Raw genomic sequence first — 16,286 nt, forward strand, 5'->3', positions numbered from 1 at the left:
GTTAACAGCTCCTTGCAAATTATTTCCAGGCAACTTTACTGAATAACATAGAACTGTGTACTAGTGATTGAAGATTGAATGCTTTCAAATCAGGAATCATATATTTCTTTTACAGTTTATACTTATCTTTCTTGTTTTTTTTTTCTTTAAGCACAAGCTGTGCAGTGTTAAATGGATTTTATGACTTATAGATTTCATATATGAGTACATTCATCTATATCTAGTATTTGTATTTCATATCTGTAAGTATATGATAATGTTAGTTTTACATGAAAAGTCAGAGCCATTTTTTTTTACGCAGTAGTTCATAGTGTACATATACCTGTAGTTGTCTTTGAGTCATAGTAGTTGTTTTTGGTATTGGATGGTTCATTCTTCAGCGCATTACATCCATCTTACTGGAAAATTACTTTAACTAGAGTTTCTGTGAAGAAAGAAGGAAATTATATAATTTTTTTAGGTCTCCTTCTATTACTACTTATGAAATTGCTAACTTTATTATTGCAATTTTTCTTGTCAGGATAGAAATTTAGTTGAACAGGTTATAGTACAGTGATTTATGTTTGTTGATTATAACAGAAAACCATCATTTAAAATTGTCCACATTTGTGGCCATTGAGTAATTCTAAATACGTACTCCATTTACAAATAACAATTTGATCATCATCTGGCAGGGTACTTGAGCAATCATGGACCTTTGGTCCCATGTTGGCTGATTAAGTTTACTAATTTTTTATTTAACTTTTATTTTGGATAATATTCTTCTTTTCCTTTCCATTGTTCCTTACTAGTTTATTCTCTTAATTTTTTTTGCAACATCATTATCTGCTCCTGTTTCAGTGGGCTTCATTAATAGCAGTAAGTGGCTCTCCATTTTCTCAAAGTGATATTGTGAGCATTTTGTTTCTTATAAGTATTATCATTCATACCTGCACCATCAGCATTATTAGTACAGGTACATTGATTATAAAGAAATCACAAAACAATCAATGCTAGCTGTTCTGAGTTAGTAAAGACGTAAAATGATGGTAGTAATGCTTTTGGCTCTATCAACTAAATTCAATATTTCCACTTGCCTTCTTTCTTCAGCAAATATTATTGGGTTTAATTATTTTGCACATAGCTCTTCCCTTGTTGTTACTGCAGTGCCTTGTTTTACAAGGGGTGCAACTAGACGTTCTGCTAACTAATACATAAAGACATATCACAAGAACTTTTTTAAAGATGTTCTACATTAATCTTTTAATTTGATGCCACATCAGTTAGCGGTGCCTTCCCCCTCTTGCTTAGCAAGATCCAGGTGTCTTTCCCATCAGTTGCCATGTAGAAGTGACAGGTATCTTGACTTATCTCCTAAATTTCCATACAGACCATTGTAAATAATGGGTCAGGACAGCAAACAATGTGTTTTTATGGAATCAGAGGTAATATTTTATAAGTGAGTTTCATACCTTCAAGGAACCAGAGATATGAAATTGACTATGAGCCCAATTGTCCACCAGATAGCTGATGATCTTCATATTGTTATTTGGAAATGGAGTACTATACAGGAACATACTCAGGCTTTGAATGTGAACAATTATAAGTGAAGATGTATGACCATTAATTTTGTTTTTAATAAAGTTATATTTTTATTAAGAATATTGCATTTTGCTCAGATTGCTTGGATTCCTTACCATTCTTTCCATTCTTTATAAAATAGCACAATTTAATCGACTTTATTATAGGTTAGTTGTCTAACTTCATGGATAAAAGAAACATTATGCATACATATTTTAACAAAATACAAAAGTTCAGTACATTATGTGGGACCATTTTAGTCAGTCCTTCCTCTCATCTCAAAGGATCAATGATAGTACTGATTAGCAAAATTTGGTTCTTTATACAGAGAGCAACCTTACATTCCCATGTTATTTGTTACTGCTTGTAAGATATAAAAATAACACAGGATCAGATGTCTTGGCTCTTGTAAAGGAAACCCAAAAGATTTTTTCTTTGAGAAAAGTGAAATTTAGATTGTGATCATGTTAAAGAAAGTCAGTTGTGTGGGTAGGTATCAAAGGAAACTGTGGAAGAGCAATTGGCAGAAAGCATCGCAGTTAAGGACAGAGTGGATAGGTATCAAAGGAAACAGTGGAAGAAGCAAATGGCAGAAAGCATCGCAGTTAAGGACAGGTTGAGTAACAAGTATCTACTAATAACCATTGATGGGGGATTGTTTAAATTGGGATCGTTACCCATTTTCTGTGGCAAATGTGGATAGGGACTGTTTGTACAGTCAACAATATAGCAATATGTAACAGGTAAATTGTATTGCAAAATTGGATGCTACATAAAATTTTTGTGTTTTGTTTTCAGCCGTTCCATTTATGAACAGTGAAATGTGTGGTGGAGGCTTAGAGCTATGTATTCTTGATTTACTGAAGCTGATAAAAGATTCGCGTGCTTATTTTTTTCTTTGGAACTAATGATATTTGAGAAGTTTCACTCTTTTTGAAGATGTGTTTGAATTGGTTCATTATTGGGTAATGTTTACATCAGAATTTGATTGTTTTGAACTTCATTGCTGTGGTAGTCTTGGTAAATTCATTAAGTGCTGAAGTTTTAACTATTTCACTTTATCTAGAATTTTGTGGGGTTGCATTGTTTTAGTTATAAAGTTGAAAATCTACATTAGACAAATTTAAATACAAATTTATCACCAATTACATTTTTAGATTTTAATTGTACAGTACAGTACTACAGTGTTTATTGTATGACATTCAAGTTAATTATTTGATTCTTATTGCCTGTTGAAAGAAGGATATTGAATTATATTTTCTTAAAACTGGCATAAATTCCCAAGAAGATAAGGTGTTCCAGCTTCTTTTGTTAGGGTTTGGAAGCATTTAGTGCACTGAGGGCAGGTTCGTTGACTGTTTTGAATCCTCATAAGGTGACTGGTCATTTAATCTTCAACATTTGTTCATGTTAGTTCCGTTTTCAATCTTGACAGATAAACCTCACACCATTTAGGGCCTCATTCATTAGTTACTGAATGAAGGGTTTTGGAATAATGCAGCAGTTGTTTATGCTGCTTGATTACTAAACATGTAGTTGTGATTGGGTATTCAGTCTTGTGTCCAGGATACAGGTGACGTGTGCCCGCCTCTTTGGAAAATCTCAGTTATTTTGTATTGCTCATCAATAGTAAAATATACAATACTTAGTGCAGTAAATTTTGAAATTCACTCAAAAATGAAATGCATAATCAGTGCTGAAGTTTCATGGCTTATGTTAGTTACTAGTATAGTCGTCCTATGATTTAACTTGTTTCTGTGATAGAATCTGAACAGGCTCTTGTTACATTTAACTTGTGAATTAGTTGCACAGTCCAGATAAAATCAATAAGGTAATGTACCTGGCTTTTTAAGAAAACTACATGAACATAGCTTGTGCTTTCTTTCAGTAATTAAATACTTCATTTTGTGAAAACTAGGTAAAAACACTATAATTCCAGGCAGGTGATATTTGCGCTATTAGTCTTACCTTGGACGTAAAACCTTATTGTTTGGAGAAGTGTCAGCTCTTACGTCAGTTATAGGATGCCATCAGGGTGGTCACTCAAGTTGATTTACATTTATGGTTTCAATATTTATCTTTAAGGCATGTTTTTGTCTAAATTCCAGACACATCTGATACCATAAATACAAATGAACCTAATTGTTTGGTTTGAAGAGCTGTGACAGTGTGCAGAACACTAAACAACTGGTTTAGGGACAACTCTGTTTGCTTTATGTTTTTGAATAATGGTCGTCATAATGTACAGAATATCCCGACCTCTGTTTGCTGTGATTTATGAGCGTGTGGTAATAACATCATAAACATACTATTATATGCAATTCACAGAATAAAACTATATTCCTGTAACATTACTCACAAACTGATATCTCCTTGAATTTCCAATTCTTCTCAAAGGCAACACAGACTATAGTTACCATATACGTATAGATACAAAATGGTTTGTATGGAAATCATTTTTTAATTTCTTTTATTCAACCTTATAAGTTCTTATCATTGTTTGTGTGTGTGTTTTTTTTATATATATCTTTTTATACTTCTCTTCAAGGCTGTTATTTTTGCCTCCTGTATTTACTTTTCAGATCTTTATGTGGGCCTTTCATTGCCCATTATATTTTTTCTATGTGTCACTCCTTAATTGTACTTCATCCAATCAACAAGAATGAATAGTACTAGAAAATATTATTTAGCTGTTTTTGTGGCGTCTGGTGCTTGGACATTCAGTTGGGTTTAGAAACCTGAATGAAAGTAAAGGTCATCTTTTTCATTAGGAAGCCAAGGTATCACATATAACTTCCTCTGATCATAGCTTGAATTTTTTTTTTTTCATGAATTTTCTGAAGTTTTATATCTATAGTATAGGAATAAATGCCTTTTGCCAGAACTATCATTCAGTGAGAAGATGAGTGTTGCATTAACATCCTCAAAATTTAGATCAGAATTATTAATCATGCCTAGAACTGACTCCAATTTTATACCTTGAATATGGCCACATTTTAATTCCAGAGGTTTCTATTCAGCGTACATAAATTTTGCTTGTACATACATAGAGGAACATTAAAAGAAACCATTTAAAACGTTCGTGCTAATAGATTCAGAGGGAATAGATTCAGAGGGGTGTTAGAAAGGGATGAAATACTTACAAGGACAACATCCTATTCTTAGCCTGTGCTAGCCTACCATTGGCCTAACCTTGCAACTTACTTAGTTTCCCTACCTGAACTTACATGTAATTAAGAATTTTATAACTGAATATTGGCTTCCACTCGCCTTGTACTTTATACCCGACACCCTTTGGGTGCTCGCGCGAGGGTAGTAACCTCAGCATACCATGCTAGCTTTTTTCTCTGGTATATTTAGAATCTATTTATACTTAGAAAAGTCAGCTACAGAAACTTTTCACCGGGCGACACAGGTCTTCCCCCAGAAATAGATTTTTCCTTCGTCAAAATCCCTTTTATAAAGTCCGCAGAATTACAAAAAATATAGCATTGTAAAATTTAAAAAAAGTCTAATAAGCACCTTATCTATGTCTGTCACAAGCAAGTAGTGTCACTACACATAAATAATCCATGAAGTATTTACAGAAGAGTATAGAATGAAACTAATTACATGCTAAAGAGTTTTAAATACTGTACCAAAATTTTTACCTTATAACGAAAAGCAATAAGCATCAGAGTAAATGTGTAAGAAGACACACCTCAACTTTTACAGACTATAATTAAATATTGATAGTATTTAGTGGTAGGTAAACTTGGAAACTGGAACATCTTTCTAATTTTATAAATTGAGGTTTTTTTTTAACCATACATTTGAAATATTTTCTTAATAGTGATTCCTCTAACTAAAAACACACGTTTTATCATCAGGCCCATATACAAAATGGCAGATAAAGTAGTTTTTAGCAATAGATTTTCAATGTGAAAATGTACCAGTTTTATGCACAATAACATACTTTGTAGTATTTGTATGAGGCAAAGAATATACAAAACCCTTAGTATGTAGTATTCATTATTTAAAGAGTTGCAAAAAAGACTTATGAAAGAATTCTTTTGGATATCTTTACAATGATAAAGATTTGGTAATGTTGCTGATGTGTTTTTCACTAAGTTCAGTTATTTAAGGATTGTATCAACACTTCAAGGTATAAAACTGGAAGTCATATTCTATAGTTGCATTCTCTTTTGTTATTTAACTTGAACTAAGACACTCCAGAAGCCACAGGATTTTGATGTGAAAGTTACTGATGCAGGACATGGTCACTGATATCATAATTTATGTGTTTTGTGTACACTTAAGCCTGGGAACTTACATGTCAGCACATCAGTACTGCTTATCTGTGCTAGATGCACATCTCAAAAGCTACTGATCACCTGGGAGATGGATTTTTCCTAGAATTTCTACTACTATAGTCACTTTAGAGGATTGTGTCGTGAGCATCTGGTTGCAAATGGGTATGGTATCAAAAGCCTCCAATAATTGTAATACGTATCATTTTACAGTCTTCCATCAACCGGCTGTTTGTGTTGGTTGTTGTGCTTCATGGTATAAAGAGCAGTGTTGTGTGGAAGCTACATACTACAATATAATACTTTATGCCTAATGCATTTACTATATTTGTAATAACTATTAAAAGCAGTGCCCAAAGCTATGTAAGTATTTTATATTTATGATTGTACAAATACATATTGTAAAGCTCTAGCATTTACTAGAAGTTATAATATGCACAGAATGCATAGAATTGTCTCATTGTCTCCTGTAAATAGCTGTACCTTGTCAAAAACCATTGTACATGTAGGAGAATGACACATTGTAAAAGCTGTTTATGGTTTACCGAGTGTTAGTTCAAAGGTTCTACTTATAGATTTCATGATGCAACCTATTTGCTGACTGTCATTTCCCAACAGAAAGTAAATTTGTACTGAATGGATTCAAAGACAGTTGTCCCAGCAATGCTTTTTTGTTAACAAAGCATGCCCCAGAAGGCTTAGCTCACCACAATGCATTTAGAGATATTTGCTAAATCAGATGTATATGTGATAAGTTTGATTTTTTATTTTCCATGATGCTTTCATAGCACTCGCTTACAAGTACACAGAGCTCATCAGAGGAAAGTCACCAGATCTATGACTCATGTAAATAGAGTGATTTTCATCCTACAAAACCCTGAGCTTTAGCTGAATAAATGCCATGGCTTTCACTAGTAGATATTCAAGTTGATACCAGTAATTTTATGCAACCCTTTTTTATTTCCTCTTTTTTATTTATTTTTTTTTTGTCCAGTGTTTATTAACTGACTTTACATAGCTTTCATGTGCTGTAAGGGATGATTTATCAAATGGCATAACATATTTAGTCATAACATCCACTGGGGGTATAGTAAAACATCTCCAGCAGTATCATCCACCTACATTCAATTCCACTTCCCAAGACCAGGAAAACTTTCCTTTCACTATTATGGACACTTATGAACCTTTACTCTTGTTACCTACAACAACCACCTCTATTGTTACTCAACCACTTATAAATTCACCTTGGCCTAATTACATTTTGTTTACCACCACTTATTACTTGCAGTATACCTTGTCATGTTTTTTTCATTCCCTTCCTTTTGATCTAGTTTATCCTTTATGGATATGTACTTCCCAATGCTTTTCTTTTTATTATGGTCCTTGTCACCTTATGGACGTTTGGATATCTATCCTTTCTCCAAAGTATTTAGTTTTACCAGGTTTCTTTACATAGAGTTTTCAACCTTAGGCATTTCATCATGATCCCATGTAAAATCTATGCTAGTACTAAACATGGTAATAGCATTGCGTGAGGACACTCCTTTTATATCTTCAGTAGACATATGTGGGGGACTCCAAATAGTTGGACAAAATGAGTGAAATGTAGCGCAACTTATTACCCATTCTTGGCAGGGATAAGTTTGCAATAATGTGAAACTGTGATAAAGGGACACACAGTATCGGGCTTAGGTTACTGTGAAGCTCTTGATCATGCTGGTACTAAGTGGGTCATTTGAAGGTAGACCTTGTTTCCCAGAATAATCTCCCATACTTCCACTCTATATTAAAGCTTTACTAGAGGTATACTTGCATTTTCTTTGGTGACATTTCCAATTTGCTTACTGTTAAGTTCCCAGGCTTTTAAGAATTATCAATCTGATCATGCCAAAAGGATGCATCTGGGTACCATCATTTTTTTTTTTTTATTGTACATGAGATTTGCAGCTGCATGAATAACTACATTTTCTTTTCATATTTAATGTTTGTTTATGATTTAGAAGTTCATTACTTATTGTCAGCAGTTTAGATAGAATTGATAATTTTTGGTAATAATTTTACTCAGTCTTAAAATTTCTTTACTGTAGATTTATTGAGCTCTCTATTTTACACATTAGATTTTATTGATTTTGTTTGTCTTGTAGACAAAAGAAGGGTTAAAACAAACTGCTGGTAATTGAGCGTCATTAATTTTTTCCTGTTTAGTGTAGTTTGTTATGAGCTGACATTTGTTTAAAGCTGAACTACTTTTACTTTTTGTCTTTAGTTATGAGTGGTATTCTTCATAGTATTTATTCATTTCTTCATTTATGTATTGGGAATAGCCTATCAGAGGAGCCATCCTTATGAGAGTTCAACTTCTATTTTAAGTATCATTTGTAGCCTACCTTCCTGAGTAAACATATCCTTTTCATGTACCCATGACATGTCATTTATTTGTGGATGATGTCTGTTTTTTTTATTCTATACATATTTCTTTTCCTCAGTTTGCATATCAGTTATCATTTCTTTCTGGTTCAATGTTTTAAGTGAATTTTCTTATCTGCTGTTGTATTTATTTCATTACTTACATCACATGAACTTTGCTGCGGCACGTGTGACTGTGCCGCTCCTCAATCACATATTTATGTCGCCACCCAAATCCAGTTCTTTGAGATGTTAGATAGATCAATCTTGTGAAAATAATGTCTTTGATGCTTGATTCACAAAGTAAACCAGAAGGCTGAATGATTATCTCAGACCTTGGATATGTTGGTGGTGGCAAAAGTATCTGGAGGAGTGGCAGAGGCGGTTGAGACTGCGTACCCCGTGAGCTATGGCGAACATTACAGTGGCGCTGTCCGTTCCCTTGCAGACATCGGAAATTTGCTTCAAGCAAGTGGTTTCATGAAGAACTTTATGCCCCTCGTGGTGGAAAGCGGGCCGGGGAGCGAGGGTAGGCCAGTGTTGCCCTCCCCACTAACAAAGTCACTGATAATTTTTATCAGTTTTAACCATGTTACCCCTGTATTGAATATTCACACACAATAGGTCATCCTGAAGATTTCACTTTATAGCCAATTTCCCTGATATTCTAGTTGCAGAGTAGAATGAGTCTTTGTCTCTGGTGGTGTGTGAGTATTCATTAGTGGCACAAAACTTAGTATTTATGCCAGGGTTCCATGTTCCAGCAAATAGTTCCCTTCTCCACCACGGGCTCTGCATGAGTATTTGATCTGAAACGTGGCCGCTGATGATGAGCCTTAGTTAATGCTCCAGTATGGCCAGTTGTCCAGCTATTGTCCTTAGAAGAATGAGCTTTATTGAAACAATCAAAAGGTTCCTTATGTCTGGTCTGGTCGCCTACTAATCTGTCCTGTGCCTTTAAGTTAGGTTCTGGTGGGGATTGCCCAGTCTCCCACCCCTCCAGCCTATGGAGGAGGACCATAATATAAGGTTATGGCCAACCAGTTGTGCACGGCAATATTGCAACCATATTTGCTACCAAATTTTCCTTTGGCTTGCACCTATGCATGGAATTATGACTCTGTGGTTGAAGTGATGAGGAGGCCAACCCAGAACTCTGGCTGAAAGCTAAGATGTCCTGGTATTTTATCTTTTTTGAGGGGTGGCCTTGTAATGGTAAGGACCTCTTGCCCCCGTCCCCCATATAGCTCATTTCAGCATTGATTCTTACATCACTTACTTTTCAGAAATGTGAAGAATATTTCAGTACTATTAGGTACCCTTTTTTTTTTCTTTTTACAAATATGCATATATTCAGTTATATTAACTTCACTTTTTATTTTGATACATTTCTTGCCATTATTGAGTGAATGAATGCACAGAACATTCAGATAACACTTGGATGGTAATCATAGCTTGTAGTTTGTTAATCAGTGAATTTCAACAAATATGAAATCCCAGGTGAGAGTAATTTAGATGGCAATTGTTCCTTATTTTAGCTGATGTGATTGCAAGCATAGATGCAAAAAGTTCTTTTCCTCATTTTCATTTGTCACGTACTTTAGAACAAATGCACGATGAGCTTTTCACACTTGAATTCAAATGTATGCCTGTAGAAGAAACTTAGCAGATGCACAGTCTACACTGCTGAACATGAGCTTGTAAATGAATGGGGAGGAATTAGATGAACCTTTCATATGGCAAATAGAAAATTGAAAGGATTTAATGTGAAATAAGCATATGTGAGTGGGGCAGGTGGGCAAGGGGGTGGTACCCCTCTGCCTCAATCACTGCCACTATTCTTGATTATCACTTACCCTCGGATGTCGTTCATTAAAACTCCTCAGAGATAATTTACATGTTAATTCACTGAAATGATGTATACAACTTTTTTTCTGCTCATTTTACTAAAGATTGTGTTGAAGTAAGTATTCTGTAAATAGTACTGTGTTTTGTGTAAACCTGAGGATTAATGAAGGAGAACCATAACAAGAAAAGAGGAACAATTCTGCCCATTTTACAATAATAGAGAATCCTTTTCCACTTCCTAAATAAATCTTAACCAAGTGAGTGAGGCAGAGGTGAGTGAAAAAGGTATGACACTGGTTTTCTTATCATTTCTAATTATTATTTTTTGACTGTGGGCGGTGGTGCATGTGTTTCCTGCTGTCCGCACTAACTCCTGTCTTCTCTTTAGTGGCATTATTCAGGAAAGGAGTCCGCGCTGTCCAATTGGTAGGCCGAACAAGTAGGTAACATCCCAGCGACAGTGGTGGTGATGGCCGTGTGAAAAGCATGTTGCATGTTCGATATTATCTCTATGAATATCCATACTCGTGATGTATCTGAATCCACAAGTTTCAGGGAGTTCAAGGCAGATGAACTTTACCTCACATGACATAAGGAAAATGGAACTGAATTCTGGAAGATATAAAAATAGTGCTCAGTGTTTTGGAATTTAGATGTTCAGAATGTGTAAAACTACTAGGCTGTTAGGAAATGCTTCAATATTGATGTTCATTTTTCATTACGTGTCTATAAAAACTTTTCATAGATGATAAAGTAATTAGTTTGTGTGGTTATGGTCATGAGGTTGTCATCCAAAATGTATTACTATTTTTTTATTTATTTATTTTTTGAGAATAGTAGCTAGTCCAGAATTCGGGTCCTTGTCCTCTTTGGTTGAAATCCCTGAATCTGGTGCTGATAAATATTCTGCATGGCTCACATTGAGGTTACAGCCAGACCTGCCCCACAGTCCGCTCACTAATCCTAACATGCAGCTCTTAAATATTATCTATTTCTTACTTTTAAACAGTGAAACCATCTTCCTAAAAAATCGCCAAATTGGATAGAATAAAGTTGGGTGCTTTATTATGCAGTACACACTAAAACTTACCATTTCAACTACTTACTGTTGAGTACTATAAGACTACCCGCAAACATTTGTAATGAGGAAAGTGATAAACATTTGAGTTAGAAATATTATGTTAAGTTCTCAGATCTTTCTCTGCGGCCTTCTACTAACCTCTCGACCCTCTCTCTCTGTCCCTTTTCTGTTCATAAGGTGGAGAGGTTACTTTTATACCAAGTAAGTTTCTGTGGAAATGCCTTTTTTGAAGTACGTACAGTCTACATTTTTTATGGATTAGGCAAGATTCTGCTGGTTATAATTATTTATGGCAGCAGCCGCATGAGGAGAATGTTTTGTTAGATAATAGCAATAAATTAAGCTGTGCAGCATAACAAGGGCCGAGTTCTTTAGGAGAAAAAGAATTGTTCATATGTCTTTTGAATGGATAAAATAATAATAAAGATCTAGTCACCTGCATCAACATCTAGAGTGCAGCGCTTGCAATATGATCTCAAGCAGTGTGCCAGGGCAAGTCGTGGATTTCATCACATAAAAGAAAATATTCATTTCTGAAGAAAAAAGGAAAAGTATTGAAGGACACCGTGTCGAAATCTGCGACTGCTCACTTGGACCAGCCAGTGTCTAGAGCCTAAGAGGATTTAGCAGCAAAACTCCGCTGTAGTGAAATATACATGCATGAGACCCAGGCTTTGGGCTTGGGCGGCTGGGTGAACAAGATTAAGACTTTCCTGATTCTGGCTCTGTAACCACCAAACATTTGACAGAAGACTGTTGTGTTAATTCCATCCATTGGAAATCAATTTCCTCATATGTTTTTACGAACCTGATTATTATAAGAAAAAATATCATTCAAGACAACAGTTGATGACCATATTTTTCTCCCCCTTTCATGCAGCTATCACATTTTTCATTGTAACCCAGCCACTCATATACATTACTATATCAAATTCATATTGTATGGACGGAAGAACTCCCAAGACCCCTCTCTTTCATCATCAGGTATTTTGAGCACTGTGTTCCCTCAAATTAAGATGTAGTTCCTATGTGGTCTCTACATTCTTTGCAGTGTCAACTTCTTTTCTCTCATTGAGTCTTGTCTCCAGCCGCCCAGGAAAGTTCCCTGGTGTCCCAATAGTTCTTTATACTGTACACATCCTACTCATTCTTTCTAAAACCATGATTTATTATTTATGTTAGTTCATGGTATACTTTAATGCAAAGTTTATTACATTTTACAATTTGGTCTATGTTTTATAATCAATGATTGGATGTATCTTGGTACTATTTGACATTTATTTTCTATATAGTTCATTTCCGTAGTGTTTACTTAGTTTTACTTTCTACTGGCCCTGATCAAACTAGGAAAGCCTGCTTAGTCACCTACTTGGCAACAAAGATCATAGACTATTAGAATCAGCTCTCAAATTGTATACAGTCCAACAGTTCATCCACTCTAGTAGAGAGGGAACTATAGATCAATTGTTGGTTTTCAGAAACAGTTATACAGCATTTTTATGCACCGGAATGCACATAGGTGTTAGCAGATTGGGGGGGGGGGTTTATTTGCTAGATTTATTTACAGTCTTATTTCAGAATTGTCTCAACTGTCACATAGGCATCAAGATCTCAAGTTGTGATTAATAATCAGTGAAGACATGCTCATGGCAATCAAAAACAATGGGGTTATGCAGCTTCCTTTCATAAGCTTCAATAAAATCCAGGAGTCATGATATATGAAAGTAGATGTAAAAAAAAAAACATAGATTATTGAAGTGGTTGTGTCCCAGGTATGAAAAGATATTCAATTTTAATACAGTACTTTACTTTCATTATTTTTTTTACAGTTAACCATTATTATGAAAAGTAAAGTATATTCTAAATTGCAAAAAGCCTTTTTAAATTTGACGCTATATAAAATGTTAATTATTTTTATTTTCATATTTTTAGCAATGCCTAGAAGTGATAGCCAAAGACTATTGAGTTTATAGCTATACATTGTACAAAGTTGCATAATTTTTGCACATAAAAATCTTTCAAAACCTACTCCCAGTGTTTTGACAATGAGTAGAACTTGTAAACTTTCATTGCATAATAATATTGTGATTTAGATTACAGTTTATTTTGCGTTCAAGTTCACATGGGTGGAAAACACATTAAGGAAAAGATAATTTGATATCTGCTGTAAAGATTTAAAGTTTGCTGTGCAGTTTATTAACTTATGTTAGTTTTTTGTAGTAACTTGGAATGTTTAATTCATTGAAGGTTCACCTCACCCAAAAACTAGCTGCCTGTAATCAATGGCACTATATATCTGGATGCAGATGGATAGCCATCATGAATTTATGGCTTCACTGAGAGTAGATTTTGGTGGTTAATATTTTGCAATTATTAGAGTTTGAGGTAGCATAGAACTTACCAGCTCTTGACTGCATTTTAAATGAATTTTAATTGCCTATTCTAATATAAACTACTGATATTATGCCTGTTTGATATAGTATAACTCATAATCTTATTCTGTTTTCAAGAAATTACAAGGTATTTTTATTGTTGATTATATTGTAAGTGAAAACTGCAAAAAAATAGTTGAGTGTATATCTAATTTTTTATATATATTTCTGATATATATATATATATATATATATATAGTGTTGATAGATGTCTAACTACATGTCAGCTCCTCCACAAACTATATATGATAGCTATTTCATGACTGCTTTCTTTGCGCGTAACTCCTGGATTTTACACTTAAACTCCCTACTCCTCGGCAAAAGGCCCTTAATTTCCTCTCACATTTTTCTATAAGGCATCTGTCAACTTTTTCTTTCCTTCCCTTTAAATCAGGTAATTTTTTGACCCATGTAAGATTACTATGTACTACATAGTTCATTTTGATAAGATGATAAATGACTCTCAAACACTGTACTCCCCTTCTATTAGTTATACTCTACCCATTCCTTGGCTAAATCAATGCCTTATAGATAGCAAACTACATATCTTGAGCCTTCCTAAATCGTATTTATCCTCTGAACAGTTAAAGATTGTAACCTTGTGGAGTTTTTTTATTCCATTTTGATTTATCCATTTATTTACCTACTCATTTTTGGCCAATTTTTCGACAGTGAAGAGCTTTTCTTTTTACTACTGTATGGCTGTTAGTTACGCGTATTTTTCTCGGTGTGTTTGTTTCAGATAAGTCAGATATTGACTCAGAACTCTACCAAGTTACTTACACCCCTCCCGAACTTCCAAAGCGTCTTCTTAACAACTCCAGAGGTACCATAGTTGCTACTTTCACAGTCTTTCAGTTTCCTACTTTCTGCCTTTTATCATTTCAGTCCTTGCGAGTTTCATAACAAGTAGGTGCAGTAATTAGCCTGTGACTGAGTCTAATCAATCCAGTGTAAGTTATCTGGAAATGAAGTTTAGTATATTAAATAAACAAAGACTTGTAGCTTTATTGTTCTATAAAATGGTTATCGTGAGTCAAAGAGCTTCTTGCCGAGTTCCCTACAAGGTGCAGCATTTAATTAGGCTTAATAATAATTACAGTTGTTAATTGTGTATAAGCCTTAGTACAGTATGGGATACAGTGCTGTACTCTGATGTGACACTTATCAATACTCATTTCTTATTGTTGAAGACTGGAAACCTATGTATTTATAAGGAAGTTTTGATTACCTTGTACCATGGGTATATGGAGGGTGTTCAGTTCAGATATCTTTGAAAATGAAATGTACAGTGTGCTATGCTGCATATCTTGCCTATACTTCAAATATTCCAATAAAGATTATAATATTACCATCAAGTCATACCCCTGAGTAGGGGTAGCTCCAGCAAAAAATGCATTCAGCCCTTGATTGCAAAATCAAGAATGTTTGTATGCAGAGACCTTCCACATGATTGCCCTTTCTATATACTTACTTAAGAGGGAAATTTCATACTTGTGATACATTACCACCTGTAGACACTAGAAAAAAAATAACCAAGTCAAAATAGCACAATGTTATGAAATCCTATACGTGGTTTGCAGTACAAAATTACACCCTAGGGCAAATGAAATATGAGCTATGTTGTCATCTGAGATGTATAGTGTGCTTTATGGTGCATGTGCTTCACTCACTTGTGAAAGACTGGCACTGTGAGTTTTAATACAAGGTTTGCCAGGGAACATATCTGAGCAAATGAAATGGTAGTGCTCTGTGCACTGCGACACAAAACCAAATCACTTTCAAATGACCCATTATGTCACAGTTTGCTATCCTTTCCCTTCAATCTTTATCTGTTATCTACATTTCTAACCCTTTCATCCCCTCTTATTTCCCATATTCGGCACATGCAATATATTTCTGTACTTCCCCCTTTTTTTTGTTCTCTAACTTTGTGAGAAATCTCAGTTGGGTTCGTTATTAGAGGTAAATTAAAAATTTCATTAGTTTTATTAAAAGTCAGTTTAAATTTCATGAAATACAGTTATAAATTGTTATCTGCCAGAGTACTGTAATGAATTCAGTACTGCTGAATGATAAGTAGCTTATAAGTCTCGATTGGTTGCAGTCTTCCATGACTATTTGTATGAAACAAATTATGTTTCAGAGGATGTAGAATTTTTATTCTTATATAAGTGTTAGGGCATCTTCTCTCTTAAGCGAACCCAAATTAATAGAAAATCTTTTGCTTGTTAATTTCATATATATGTGTTGATGTAAAGAACACAGATTGGAAAGGAAGAATACTGTCACTGCTATTCTCACAAGTAAAACTGAAACAGACTTCTTGACAAAGGAGCATTTGAAATTTGCAATTTTAGGTTGTCCTTCGTCCTGATGAACTTTAGAACAAAGAATCCCTTTCATGTATCCCAGAGGTTCTGTTTACTTTCACTGCAGATGGGTAGCATTAGTCCCCTTTTCATTATCGTATTGGAGCCAGTGAAGGACAGATTGTAATTTTAACATTCACTGCAAATGCATTGACAGAGTGTAATATTAGAATGCTGTCGTCTCTAAGAACATTTTATGTTTTTAAAGATTCAAAACACTTCCACAAGTATAATAGAATTTTAATTATACACATGATAAAATGACATATATGTATACTGCATATGTGATTTTTATGGG

General features: G+C 34.4%; 1 protein-coding gene across 32 annotated transcripts in view; it reads left to right on the plus strand.

Annotated features, from left to right (window-relative positions):
* The window catches only part of LOC135207952 (calcium-activated potassium channel slowpoke-like), a 488,829-nt gene that overhangs the window by 411,764 nt on the left and 60,779 nt on the right, over positions 1 to 16,286 (plus strand). For 14 of the 32 annotated variants that reach the window (XM_064239971.1, XM_064239943.1, XM_064239947.1 and 11 more), the window contains 2 exons: positions 8,704 to 8,784; positions 14,359 to 14,442. The exons of 6 other annotated variants lie outside the window; for them this stretch is intronic. In XM_064239971.1, coding sequence (XP_064096041.1) covers positions 8,704 to 8,784; positions 14,359 to 14,442 — 165 coding nt within the window. Of the gene's footprint in view, positions 1 to 8,703; positions 8,785 to 10,491; positions 10,543 to 14,358; positions 14,443 to 16,286 lie in introns of all 32 variants that reach the window. 12 more of the 32 variants (XM_064239953.1, XM_064239954.1, XM_064239957.1 and 9 more) reach the window with 4 other exon arrangements.

The sequence above is a fragment of the Macrobrachium nipponense genome, chromosome 34 (assembly GCF_015104395.2).
Source record: "Macrobrachium nipponense isolate FS-2020 chromosome 34, ASM1510439v2, whole genome shotgun sequence".
In the NCBI taxonomy this organism is placed as follows: Eukaryota; Metazoa; Arthropoda; class Malacostraca; order Decapoda; family Palaemonidae; genus Macrobrachium; species Macrobrachium nipponense.